This window comes from Schistocerca serialis, chromosome 10 (genome assembly GCF_023864345.2).
Source record: "Schistocerca serialis cubense isolate TAMUIC-IGC-003099 chromosome 10, iqSchSeri2.2, whole genome shotgun sequence".
Lineage (NCBI taxonomy): Eukaryota > Metazoa > Arthropoda > Insecta > Orthoptera > Acrididae > Schistocerca > Schistocerca serialis.
Genome location: NC_064647.1, coordinates 191,995,087 through 192,009,912, shown reverse-complemented (window position 1 = coordinate 192,009,912; position 14,826 = coordinate 191,995,087). Strand labels below are relative to the sequence as shown.

The window sequence follows — 14,826 nt, the reverse complement described above, 5'->3', positions numbered from 1 at the left end:
GAATAAACTTAAGGGTTTCTCATAGAGACTTCGCAGCAGAATGTGAAAAGGAATTTGGGTCTATGTGATGTGGACAGTAAGTATATGGAGCTCAACAGCAAGCAGTTATGGCTGAACATATCTTACAAAAATGCTCTTGAGGCTGAAGTAGCAGTAAAATACACAATTTGTATTCAGTTATGTGCATGCCAGTGTTCACAGGAGGAAGATTATTTAACCACCAGACACGGTTGTTCTGCATAAAATGATATGACAACTGCAGGTTTGCACCCATCGGTGCAATAAGCAGACGTAGGTCAATTGGCAGTTTCTTTATCTACCAATAAGCTCAGTGGTTACACGCTGAATTGCAGAATCAAAGGTCTGAGTTCAATTGGTGGTTGTTGTTATTGTTCCTTTTCATTTATTTCATCTTTGGCACTGTTTTTAATGTGAAAAATGCCAAGTTGTACCACAGTTCGCAGTCCACATTAAGCTGTAGGTTCACCTATAACTAGCTGGTAAGTCAGTTCTTTCATCGGAGCAAGACTTCAGGATACTACCCTCAGAAGGACTGTGCGTAGTAAAACATTGTAGTGTTCGAAACAACCTTCAGGAAACTCTTCTGGTGTCACTTCTTTAGAAATTCCTAGATTTCTACAATAACCATTATTGTCTTCTCCAGGAAACCAACCGCCTCAAAAAGTTGTGGAATCACACAGATGTAGTAGAGCAGTGCCACTGCAACTGGAGACTGTGCAGAATCGAGCTGTTGTGCGGAGCTATTCTGATTTATTAATTCGCTATTAAAAAGGAAAAAATTAGATAATCTGCAATCAGTACTTACATGTTGATATTACTTCTCCACATAATTGCCACCTGAGTTCAAACATTTGTTCTAGTGTGACACTAGGTTGTTTATCCCTTTGTGAAAGTGTGTTGCCGTGTGGTACTTCGACCAATTGTTGCCAATATGACTGAGCTCATCATCACTCATGAAGTGCTGAGTAGCCACTCGGGCCTTTATCTTGGGGAAAGGATGAAAGTCACTTAGAGCTGAGTCCAGACTATAGGAAGGATATTGAAAAATCTTCCAACCTTAAGTTCACAGCTTTGCCTTTGTTTGACTTGCTATATAGGTTAACACATTGTATGGATGTGAAAAACTGATCAGTTAGAACTGATACCAGTTCTGAATAACTGGTATTTCTCAGCATTCGTTTGGTTTCCGTTATAACAAGTACTCTTCAGTTTTACTGATAACCGTGTGTAAAAACTAAAGTATCAGTTTGCAATACCATAGGTGCTAAAATTTTTGGTTTTAGATAAAGTTTTTTTTAAAAAAAATGAATTTGATAGGATGTTCTGTGGCTTCTGACTGATTTCTATCATCGTTGAATGATATTGTTTCTAATGAAAGGAATTAACTTACATATCAAAACATTATGGCACAAGTATTTATGAACATATTGAAAAATAAATATTCACCATTGGATTAATTTATTATTGAAATTTCAACTATTGTGACGTTACTGTTCATGGTAAACATAGCATTTTGTCCACTGTCTAAAGTGTTCATTCAGATCTTTTAGAGGAGTATTTTTGGTTTTGCCAACAAAAGATTATTTGTTTTCAGATTGCAGTCAAAAAAGTAAAAATATATATTTGACCAAAAATGGCTTTTTCATTTGAAATAATAAAAAAAAAAATAAAGAATGCTACAAATTTTACACAAAAGGCTATAATTTGTCGACCATTTCTATGCAGTAATAAAAGAGAAAGGAAATTGTGGCAATAATAATATAGAGGATGATCAATGAGTAATGCAACACACTTTTTTTTCTCAGCTAATTTGAGTTAAAAAACGTGGAATTTGTTGTTGCCATCATGGAATATTCCTGCTTCAGCTCCTGTAGTCCTGTAGTTTCAAGAAGTTTTAATAGATGGAAGCGCTATAAGTAACCTTCAAAACAGCATTTCTAGCAGAGGTGCTTTCCAAGCAGAGATCTTTTGTCGAGTTTCATTTGGCAAAAAACCAGAGCATCACAGATATTCATAAGCTCTTGCAGAAGGTCTGCAGAGAGCTGGCAGTGAACAGAAGCACAGTGAGTCATTGGGTGAGGCGTCTGTCATCTTGCAACAAGATCATGCAAACCTGTCTGCTTTCCCACGTGTCTACGAGCCACACACAGCTGTGACTGCAGTGTTGGAATGTCACACTCATCGCTGAGGTAATCGACAGATCACAGTGAAACAACTCACTGCACAACTATGTCTCTATTGGTAGTGGTGACACTCCCATCCAGCAGTTTGGGTACTCAAAGGTGTGTGCCCACTGGATTTCTTGCAGCCTAACAGAAGACGATAAAGATTGATGAAATACCATCTGTACAGAATTTCTCACACATTACAAGGTGTGTGTGTGTGTGTGTGTGTGTGTGTGTGTGTGTGTGTGTGTGTGTGTGTGTGTGACATTTGGGAGGGGGGGGAACTATTATCACAGGTGACAAAACACTGGTTTGCCACTTCAAACCAGAAACAAAACAGCATTCCATGGAGTGGTGCCACACCGCTGTTCCACCGCAGAGAAACTTCAAAGCCGCATCCTCAGACAGTCAAGCCGGGGTGACAGTCTTCTGGGACTCCAAAGAAGTTATTCTGTTTGGTGTCCTCCCCCATGGTTCTGTGATCAACTCTTAAGTGTGTTGCGCTACCCTCACGGAATTAAAGAAACAACTTGAGTGTGGTTGTTGCAGCAAAATTGCAAACGAACATTTCCTTCTCCTTGACAACACACAAGTATGCACACTTAGGAGCAGCTCACAAAACCTCATTGGACTGTTCTTCTTCCTCCACCCTACAGCTCGGATATTGCACTTTCCAACTTCAATCTGTTTGGTCAAGTGAAGACTGCGGTATGTGGATGATGGGGTGGCTCTTGATGCAGCAAGTTGTCGACCCTGACATCACTCAGTAAAGTGGTACCAAGTGGATATACAGGCTCTCCCAGTTAGGTGGTATAAGGCCATCACATAAAAAGGAGATTATTTTAGAAAATAGGGTTTTGTAGCCAAAAGAGTCAGTAATAATATGGCATATTGGAATCCTGAATAAAGCTAACCTGCTTTCAGGAAAAAAATATGCTGCATTACTTATTTCTATGCCCCTCGTATTAAAAACTTAGCAGTTCAATCAGAGTTTATAATAGAAATAGAAAAAAGATATTCTGCTGCCTGTGTCCACGTAATATGCCTTTATCGCCTTCCACCCTTTCGAAAAGAACAATTTAACATGATAAATAGATTTCTCAAAGCTTAGTTTTCACCTTTTAGCACAGACCATTTGTAATCCCCAAAAAGTGGTACAATCCTGGATTACAACATGATTTCTAAGAGTGATACAAAAAATTAGAATCAGCAGAGAATAGTGGTGAATTTTTTTGTAATTTCAAACACTCACTGCTTTTCAAGAAAAGCAGCAATGGCGGATGGACTGTTTTCTTTTATTTACCTATTTTATTAGATATATTGAGTCTGTGTATCTCGAAACATGTAATGTACAAAAAGTTACTGGGAGTTGTAGAATTTTTCAACCTTTGTGCGATGTCTACATGTATTATTGCAAATAACCCCAACAAAAAATTGTTATTTCAGCAACTGCTAATTTTGAGTGGTTTTAGCAGCCAAGTTAAACTGGAGATGGACAAAATCCGTGTAAATGGAAACCTGTTGCTTCAGTGATAACCACCATCCCTAGTGAGTTATCCTAAAGGAGACCGATTCATCCGGTAATCACCCTGCACTATTTGTTTTAGACTGACCTTCGGAGCTTTGTAAAAGTCCACCAACCTGTGATCTCTCAGCATTCTCACATCTTACTCTCGTGAAATGTGTTGTCAAAATTCCTGTGTAACTTGTTATAAACTGCAACTGTCTCTTTGAGGTTTGACAGTGTCTCCTCGAATTTTTTTGGGAGAATGAGAGTGCGTCTACTGTTTGGACTGTTCCTCAGTTTAAGAGATCACATACTGTACCCATATCTCATTGCCAGTCACAGTTCTCTACAGAAATTCATCCCGCTCTTCAAGATAGTACTTAGGGAATGTAAAGTTGAACTAACTCTTTCAGTTTTGTGGACGTCGGTTAGATACCTATGTACTGACTGTACACAAAACTTATGATAAATTAACCTTTTTGTGGCAGAGTTAAAAGATTGTTGTCCTTGGAATCTGAGGAACATCTTCAAAAACTTAAAAAAAATGTAAACTGATGTATCTCACGCACAATGTCATCAGCCACATGTGAACATCTTCCTTGACCTCTTTCATGTATGACCAGCCTCAAATTGTCTGCTCCACTACCTTGTGACACCATTACTCATAAGCCCATCCCCATGCACACAATAGTCCACTTTCAGGAAGAGAATGGCATGACATACCTCATGATTGACAGGAGCTACAGTAACACAATCTATTTCAGTCACTTTTTGCTTACACACTGAGGAACAAAACAGAGCTGACTGACACAATGTGACACTTGGTGTCACCTTTCCCAACTGCAAAGGTGCCACTGAGCTGTGAGCATTTATTTAGTTTTAATAGCCCTAGTGTTATACAGGACATGGTGGTGAAGTCCCATACTCCTTGACAAAGCATAGGAAAACGATGCAGGAGACCCGCACTGCTGTACTAGGCAAGGTCCTAATGGAAGGGGTTTGCCATTGCCTTCCTTCAACCGTAATGAGGATGAATGGTGATCATGAAGATGACACAATAACACCCAGTTATCTCGAGGCAGGTGAAAATCCTTGACTCTGCCGGGAATCCAACCCGGGACCCCATGCTCAGGAAGCAAGAACGCTACCGTGAGACCACGAGCTGTGGACATACAGGACATACTCGTATGAATTCTTTGTGTCTATTGCCCACTTCCATTCATTGGTCTGTGTGGCTCTCATATCTATCTTATAGTTGTTGACACACATTCTAACTTTCACAGCCTCTTTGATAAATGAGTCCCAGTAGCTTAAAGTGTGGACTGGAATCTGCATCTCTTCAGTTGCGATTTTGTACTTTCGTGCTGTATTTGACAACAGTAAACTTTAATAGATTCCCATACTTGACAAACTGCCAGCGCTCGGTACTGTGCTAGGAGACATTTCAGTTACATTGTCTTACTGGGTTGGTGCCACATTCCCACAGGATGCTGTAAACGGTTGAGACTCTGAGGCCACAAATATGCTTCACGGTGTACAAAATGCCTTCTGTTGTGTTAGGCAGCTGGAAAACTGTACTGATTTAAGAGTCATCATTTTCTCCATATTGCTCCACAGCACAAAAGGATATAATGTAATGATATTGACATTTCTCATTAGATTTGAATTTGTGTTTGGTATTTGCTGCAGAGAGCTGACTTCATCTTCTAGGCCCAGCAACCATTTTATCTTATTAAAGATTAGAGCTTATTTCAGCACTTTGTGGTAAAAGCATATTATAAGAATGGAAGTGCGGATGCCACACATTGAGAATTTCGACATCGGACAGAATGGTCATGTTCCCTCTCTGCATTGAAGAAACAATCTGCAGAGAGACCCCGAGCTGCTCACACAGGAGACAGTATCGAGGCTGTGTGAACTGCTTTCATAAAAAGCCCACAGCACTCTGTTTGAAGTCACTTGGAGCCTCTACAGGTCCATCGTTCGAGAGAAGGTGGATTTGAAGTTTCTGCCATACAAGCTGCAGACCATTCAGCAACTTCATCCTAATGATCTGCTAATGCATAGACAATATACCGAACTCATGTTAGCAAACATCCACGGTGACAATAATTTTTTTAACAACTTGTGGATATTGGACGAAGCTCACTTCTACTTCAATAGCTGTGTCAGTAGACAGAATTTTTGAATATTAGTCCAAGCAAAATCCACCTCAGGTACGTGAGTGTTCATTGCACAGCAGTGAAATTACTGTATGGTATGCAATGTCACAGAGTGACGTTATAGGTTCCACTTTTTTGAAGCTGATGGTGGATGTGCAAGCACTGTAACATCTGTTTGGTATGTTGCCATCGTGGAAATATTTGTTGTGCTTAAACTGCCCCATTTTCCTGCCAATAGTTGGTTTCAACATGACATAGCAATCTCACATAAAGCGTGGTATTGCTGGGAACTGTGCAAGAAGTGTTAGGTAACCATGTCATTTCAAGGCACTGTCACATTACATGGCACCCGAGATAAAGTGACATCACAGCATGTGATTTTTTCCTTATGGGGCCACATTAATATCATGGTTTGCTGTACTCAACCTGCTCCACCAAAGAACTTAAAGCAAGAATGTGAGAGGAAATCTCCAGGATTCATATTGAAATGAGTCAAGTTTCTATTAGGTTGTGGGAATGTGTGCGCTAATGGGAGCTCACCTTTTGAATATTATATTCAAGAAGTAAAATGTTTGTTGACATTCAATAATGTCGTACTCTGTACTATACATAGATGTAAATAAATATGTGTAAAGCAATGTATTCGTCCATCAATCACCATTCCAAAATTTCCTGTTCTTGTCAGTCACCATGTACGTTCTGTCCTCTTTATTAGTGAATCTACATGCTGGAGTTATAGCACTCTCATCTGTTGTTTAAAACATGAGACCTGTGGCTCCCAGTTGCTGTGGTCACAGACCTGAAATCTGTCACAGAGTTTAATAGTTTCAAATACAGCTTAAGTGCTGATGATTAGAAGGGAAATTTTTTGTTCACAGCAACATGGTGTCACTGGACCGGTACTGCCAGGACCGCTTCATCACGGTGGTGCCGGTGCTGGACGTGGACAACAGTGCCGTCTACGACGACCTGGCCGACATGTGGCCCAGCTTCCAGGAGATACTCGCCAGCTTCCCCAACCTCAGGTATGAACTCGAGAGTCGTTCTTCTCTCTGTCCTCTGATTTTGTGCGATATTTCTACAGGTGCCCTCCACAGTGCTCGACGGTCCCTACCCCTCAATATGTGAGGTCTTCTTGGTCCCAAGTTTAGTTGTGGTCATTCCTCTACATTTCCTATTTACAATCACATCACCAACAGTCAAGTTGGGAAGCTTTGGACCTCCTTTTGCCCAGTGTAGTGCAGCAATTCTGCATGGCTTGGACTTAGCCAGTCATTTGAAATCCCCTGTAGAAATGTTGAGCCCTTCTGCCTCTGTTGCCGACCACAGTTGCGAAAGCATTGCTGGTGCAGGACGTTTTGCATGAACTGACCCCTGGATTATGTCCCATATATGCTCGATGGGATTCATGTCGGGCAGTCTTGGTGGCCAAATCATTCGCTCAAATGCTCTAGCATTTTCTTCAGACCAATTGAAATAGTTTTGGCCTGGCGACATGACATAGTTGTTTTGGAACATGAATGCATGAATGACTGCAAATGGTCTCTGAATAGTTGAACAACCCACACCATTATGGCATCACCACCAGCTTGCACAGTGCCTTGTTAGCAATTTGGTTCCATGGCTTTGTGGGGTCTTTGCAACACTAAAACCCAAGCATCAGCTCGCATTCGGAAGGACGACGGTTCAATCCCATCTCCAGCCATCCTGATTTAGGTTTTCCGTGATTTCCCTAAATCGCTTCAGGCAAATGCCAGGATGGTTCCTTTGAAAGGGCACGGCCGATTTCCTTCCCAATCCTTCCCTAACCCGAGCATGAGCTCCGTCTCTAATGACCTCGTTGTCGACGGGACGTTAAACACTAACCACCACCACCACCACCCAAGCATCAGCTCTTACCAACTGAAATTGGGACTCATCTTACCTGAACACGGTTTTCAACTCGTCTAGGGTCCAACTGATATGGTCACAAGCCCAGGAGAGGCGCTGCAGGTGATGTTGTGCTGTTAGCAGAGGCATTTGTGTCGATCGTCTGCTGTCATAGCCCACAAATGCCATATATCGCCACATTGTCCTAACAGATACATTGGTTGTACATCCCACATTGATTTCTGCGGTTATCTTCTGCTATATTGCAAGTCTGTTATCACTGACAACTGTATGCAAACTCTGCTGCTCTCGATCATTAAGCGAATGCCGTCGGCCACTGCATTGTCTGTGGTGGGAGGTAATGCCAGAGATCGGGTATCCTCGTCACACTCTTGACACTGTAGATCACAGAATATTGAATTCCTTAACAATTTCCAAAGTGGGATGTCCAGTGCGTCTAGCTCCAACTACCATTTCATGTTCAGAGTCTGTTAATTCTCGTTGTGCAACCATAATCCCTTAGGAATCTTTCCACGTGAATCACCTTAGTACAAATGACAGCTCCGCGACTGCGGTGCCATTTCATACCTCGTGTATGCAATTCTACTGTCATCTGTATATGTGTATATCACTATCCCATGATGTTTGTCACCTCATTGTAAAAGTTTGAAATAAGCTTGATAGATTTGTTAGTCAGATGATGTGTAGTATCATGAAAATGATAGTTGCTACTCGCGATATAGCAGAGTTGCTGAGTCACAGATAGGCACAGCAAAAATACTGTCAAAAAGTGAGCTCTTGGTCTTTTGTGTGTGTGTTGTCTATTTTCAACGTTGGCCTAAAGCTCACTTTTTGATTGTCTTTTTGCTGTGCCTATCTGCGTTCAGTTCATATAAATATATTTGATATATTCAGTTCACATAAGATTGGAGTAAACAGTTAATTTACGTAACTGGGTGAAGTTTTGAATGAAAGAAAAATTTTCAAAAGTTTTAGCAATGCGTTATCTGCTTTCTATTTATTATTAAAAGGTGCATTACATTTTCTGGGATGATAATCACCAAAGAAGCATTTAAAACAAATATTGTTCACACAATGCACAGTTTATGAAAGCATTTTTTAAATAAGGATATTTTTCTTAAATATGCTTCAGTGGAAAGCATACTTCATTTAGGTTTTTAAATGAAGATCTCACCTCTGAATTCTGATGCATACTGGGCAAACCGAATCATTGCATCTTCCATTGACGATAATTCTCACCATTGTTGTAGCAATTGGGGAGCACTTTTTAATCTTTTTGATTAGATTTTTACTTCATGATGGAAATGTATATCTCAGGGTTGAACAAGAGGAGTCATGTGGTTGGCATGCTCTTCGTAATACATGTTATCCTACCGTCTCACGTATGAATGCCTTATCGTGCAATGGCAAATCTGCTTGGCCACACGATGAATCCACCAGTAGAAGGAATTTATTGTTAGCAACTTAAGGCTTTAATGTTGGCTCCAAGAGTTTTACAGAAATATCTTTTGTTAGTTTTTCTGATGTAGAGAAACTAATGACAGAATTATTGTACTCTTCTTTTAATTTCTTAACAGTACTAGCAATTTGGGGACAAAATTTACTAGGTGCCTCTCACATACATAAAAATACGAGGGGTAGCAGCTCCCCTGAACCGGTTAAAATGTACTGTGCATTGCAGGAGCGGGTGGTTTCTAAGAGAGTGAGGTTTGCACCAAAACCATGTTTGTGCCTCTGTAATCCAGTGACCTGTTACACATATAAATTATTCATGCTGGAATCCAGTGTAGCCAATGTTAATTATACAATAAAAGTTGAAGCTGGTTCCACTGTTTGTCCCAGAGTGGTAACATCAAGTTTGCTGACGAATTTAGTGAATTTTTTGCTGTCTTGTTGAATGTTTACATTTGAAGCTCTTGACCCAGGTATTACTGGCAATAAACTGAATTTTTTTTTCTGGCAGATTTGGGAATGTGACTGCCATTTCCCGGGAATTTGACTGCCATTTCACATTGTTGTAATGTTCCCTTTCATCACTTGTTCATAACAGCCTCGTGCATTCTGAAATCGTACCCTTTTTCAGTGTTGTTGAACGCAGTTTTGTCATTTCTTGAACTACCTTGTTTTCTATTTCTTTCCTCCAGATTTGAAGATTATCTCCCTCCTTCTCCCTTCCCTTCCCCCAAGATTGAGGAGTTAGATTTTGATGATGAGAGCTTTTATTTTGGATGAGGATCAGCAAAATGAGTGACTTTCTTGTTATCAGCTACGGATACAAAAGGAAGAGAGTGTCTAGCTCAGGCATATTCTTTAGAATTGTACTTCATATTAACAGTAACGAATAGTGAATCTTGAATCTGTGGTAGTTACTAGGAGTTTGGAAAAGAATCACCATACCTGGCAAAAGTTGTGCCGGGTGTTGAACGTCATGGGGTTTGCAGGTACGTCCACGTCGGGCCAAAGCTGTGCAGCCTGCTGCTGCCGCCAGCCAATGAGGGGGCGTGTGGGGGCGGCCGGGAGGGGGCGGCACGTCAGCTGTGGCACCTGCTGTCACTACCGCCCTCTGTCACCCTCATGCTGTGTGCCAACTCACTGCAGCCAGCCGCACCAGCACTGCCTTCCAATGTGGTACTCGTGCAGTATGGCTTCCAGGTATGAGTTCTCTCCCTCATTCCCTGCCACTCCACTGTAGGAATATCATTGACCTGACTGCTAAAACCTCTCAAAATAACCAGTTTCTAAAATAACTTACTTTCATTTTTTTATTCCTATTATTTCCTGTAATAAATCTAGAAATCAAACAGAGATTGAAAAAGTTTTGATTCTCTTACTTTTGAGATACATATAATCAAAATATTAAATTAAATAAGCAAGTAAGAGAGAACTTAGTCTCTCATCATTCGCTGTTTTTTTCAGAAAGCGAATAGTGGTTGAATACTAGGAAGAAGCACCAGTATTCTCCTATTGATTCTAATTTTTTGAGACCATGCTAAAAAATCATTCTGTAACCGGGGATCATAACACTTTTCAACTTTACGGATAGTCTATGTTAAAGGGTGAAAACTGAAGTTGGAGAACTCTATTTTTCTTGTTGATTTGTCCATGTTCAAAGGCTACAAGCAGATAAAGGCATATTACGTAGACACAGACAGCAGATCTGCTACGTATTACTGTTATTATAATTTTCTTTCTCTTATTATTTAATAGAAAAGGCAGACAACTGTTTAACCTTTTAAAACAAATGAAGCACCATATTTCATTGTTAAGTCACCTTGCACAGGGCGTGTACATGTGGGCTATCTAATAGGTCACATGCTAACAGGTATGCTACTGTCTCAGCAATGCTGTAACAATTCTTAAGCCATGTCTCTGTTTCTCATTTCTGTCCGCATTGTTGTTATTGCTTTTCCCACTTCCCATAAAAAACAAAATTTCGAAGCAGTGCAAATTTTATGGATAAAAATAACTCATTTCTGAAACAGGTTTATTTAAAAATGAAAAAGTATGGCACTGCTGCTATGACTAACTGATGTTTCAATTTTTTGTTCAGTAATTAGTAAAAAAAGGAAAAATACTTACTATAACTGAGACCAAATAAATACTGAAAAATATTGGCTATTCAGAACTGAAATACCAGTATCGGTTTAACTGGTCAGTTTTTCCCATCGCTACTCCACCGTCCGAAAAGTGTTGCCCTACAGAACTAGTAAACTCGGTTGTCGGCCTCGCCTCATCACGTTTCAACGTTCGCATTCTATTAGTTATTGCGTAAAAGGGAAGTGTTTAGTGGCAGTAATTGCTATGGGTATTGTATTTGTAGTAGTAACAGTGTGTGCTTAAAGGCGGTTTCTTAGCATCGTGCATGTCGCATCTCATTGCTTAAAGCTTTTTGGGGTCGGTGTTCCACCTCCTGTTTCTCACTCGCAGAGCGATGTGTTGCATGCTTACATGTTTCATCTGTATTTCATCCAGGACTCTGGTTTTTATTTTTTATGTACAGCACAGTGCCGACAGTGAAAATTACTATGAAACCCACTGGCATCAAATCCTTACTGTAAGTGAGAAAAGGGTGAAAACCATCCATGAGGCCACATCTCCCACCCCAATTCCCCACCAGTCGCAATGTGATGAATGAGACTAAACACATGTTTTGGGGCTGGAGAAAAGGAGGACTCAGAAAAGAAGCGCATATTGGCAGCCCAATTGTATGTAAGACTCCAGAATTAATAAACTATTTATCTAGCAGCTACTGACACTGTAGCCAGAAAAATGAAGAATTTGTCCATTATTATTCTTGAAGTATTGTTACACTGAAAAAGATGACGGTTTGATGTATTTACCTCACTCGTATGTGAACGAGTAATCAGTGTCAACACGATTTCTGACACGAAAATGCTTCTCAACAGCAGACTGTATTTGCCTCCGTCCATTGTTTCTTTCAAATTAGTTGTTTTGGCTCTATTCAAATCTGTTGTTTTCAGCAACCGCAGATTACATTTGAAAAGTGCAGCTTCATCAAAAGTTTGCATGTGCATGTACTTTTGCAGTTTAATTTTGTGTAACCTTTGAACAAGTCAAGATAACCGATCACTGTGCTGTGGGGTGGTCAAGCAGAAGGTAGGCACATAAACATGAAGTGGGATATGGTAGAACGCGCATGTGCACACACACACTCTTCTCCATTGCAATGCCCTTATTACTGTTCTCACCTATGGACTCGAGGATAAATTTTAATTGCATCTTATACCAGATAACTCACGTATTGCAATATTTGAGAACAGGAAACAAAACATATTTTTAATTATCTTTTGTATCGTCGGCCTCCACAAAACTTTATTTGAGACAAACAATTTGTAGTTCCACATTCATCGTGGATTCATTTGGTTATTTCAAGCTGCAAATGGAACTAGCTATTTTTTTACTACCTTACGAATTAATTTCTTCCATATTGTCAGACACACTAATTAATCATTCTCTGATGATTAAAATAAAAGGTACTTTCGGCCACAGGACTGAACTATACAATTGAATCCAGTTAACTCCATTTTCTATAAATACAGAAGAGAAGACTGACCAGTCGGCGATACTTGTACAGTGAAAGGTCTTGTGTAGAGCTTTTACGAGAAAAATTAATCTTTTTAAATAATTGAGTCGGAAGTTTTGGTATGTTCACAGAGTCTTTTTAGATTTATGTAAATAAAATTGAAATAATTTTTTGAGACATTAGAATTTTAGATTGTGACCATAAAAATAAAGTTAATAGCTGCTTCAAATGCGACAGAAACAAACCATTGTCGTGAACATGGGCCAAGGCCGCCAACTCTTTCTGCACTATATTGTAACAGTCTCGGACGAAGCGAGTCTGTGACGTCACCCCAAGGGCCGATCAGTGTTGTGTGCTAACGCAGGTATGCTGTGGCCTACGGGCTGGTGGTTGCACTGAGGAGCAGTGAGCAGAGCAGCGCTTAGTGGATTGGTGCGACTTCTCCATTTTTTCGTAAGACAGAAAATGAGTGTGGAAACTAAACTTGATTTACAAAGAAGGGAGAGCGTGCCAAGAAAAAGGGAAGAAAAATAGAAATTACTCAATCATGAAAATAGAACTACAAAGCATGAAACAAATCTAAAAAAGTTCAATTTGGGTGCCATTTAAGCCCGTACTGAATAGTGGTGGGGAGAAACGTTAATTTTATTTGCTGTTTGGTGAAATTTACACTCGTACTAAAGCCTCAAGTGGCACTCTGCACATTTTTCGCCATCTGTGTGTGTCTAATAAATGAGGTTCTTGTGTGGATGAGAAAAGCATTCCTAAACCTGCTCAGGCGATAATTGTCGATTAATGTGTGGCTATGTGTGCACGAGACTTAAGGTTGTATGGAACCATAGGAGGTAAAGGTTTTTTGGATCTTATTTGGACATTACTTGACAATGGAGCAACTTCCGGAATAGTATCCCAAATTCATGTTGTGCCACCTGGCACAAAGTGGTAAGAGATGTACAGGGGATAGGCAAAATAATGTGAACGCCTGTACTTACTTGGGAATGGTTTATTAATAAGGGGTTGGAGCCCCGCTTGCCCATAATACAGCTGCGATTCTTCTTGGAATAATGGCATATAATGATTGTATAGTCTCCACTGGAATGTATGCCACTCTTTGTTCAGAACCTATTCCAACTCCTGTAGTGACGATGGAGGCGGAAATCTGCTCCGGAGTCTGTGCTCAAATATCGCCCACAAAGGTTCGATAATGTTAAAGTCCAGGGACTGTGCTGGCCATGGAAGACGCTGCAGTTCAGCTGTGTGCACCTTGTACCACAATTGTATTGTGCTGGCTGTGTAAACATGTGCATTGTCTTGAAATATGGCACCATTGTTGGAGAACAACATTTGAGTCATGGGGTGCATCTGATCACTTAAAATGTTCACATAATCGTAGGCTGTAATATGGCCTTTGAGAGTAATAATGAGACCAGCAGAATACCGTGGTATGGCTGCCCACACCATCACACATCCACCTCCATACTTAACTGTTGGAATCAAGCAATCAGGATTATAGGCTCCTTTTGGCATTCTCCAGATGTAAACCTGACCCGATGTTGGAACTAATGAAAATGAGTCGTCGGACCGTATGACATATTTCCATTGATCAGCCATCCAGGATTTATGCTCCTGGCACCATGTTTTATGCTTATTTGTGTTGGTTGTCATCACTAATGGTTTCAGTGTAGCAGCTCATCCTCGAATATTCGCTTAAAGCTGTTCTCAGCGGACAGTGTTGATAGATAGGGGGTCTCGAAGATTACTATTGAGCTCTGCAATCACTTTAGCTGCCATAGTTTTGTATTGTTTTGACACAATTCGTGGTAGCGTACAACAATCCCTGTCATTTAGTTTTGATTTGCGTCCACTGTTACGTTTACATGCCGATGTCTTTCCATGTTTTGTGTAGGCTGTCTTGGTTACTGATGCTCGAGCTAATTGGGCCCGCACAATCTGTCCTCTATGGAAATCTGCTAGGTCTTTCATTGCATGTCAACCTCGGCCTCTGAATGGAAATACAAAGTGTGCGTTAATCCCTAG

General features: G+C 40.4%; 1 protein-coding gene across 2 annotated transcripts in view; it reads left to right on the top strand.

The window, feature by feature from the left end:
* Positions 1–14,826, top strand: part of LOC126424546 (uncharacterized) — a 176,078-nt gene that overhangs the window by 83,595 nt on the left and 77,657 nt on the right. For both annotated transcript variants that reach the window (XM_050087290.1, XM_050087289.1), the window contains exons 12-13: positions 6,734–6,880; positions 10,187–10,397. In XM_050087290.1, the coding sequence (XP_049943247.1) occupies positions 6,734–6,880; positions 10,187–10,397 (358 nt within the window). The remainder of the gene's footprint in view (positions 1–6,733; positions 6,881–10,186; positions 10,398–14,826) is intronic.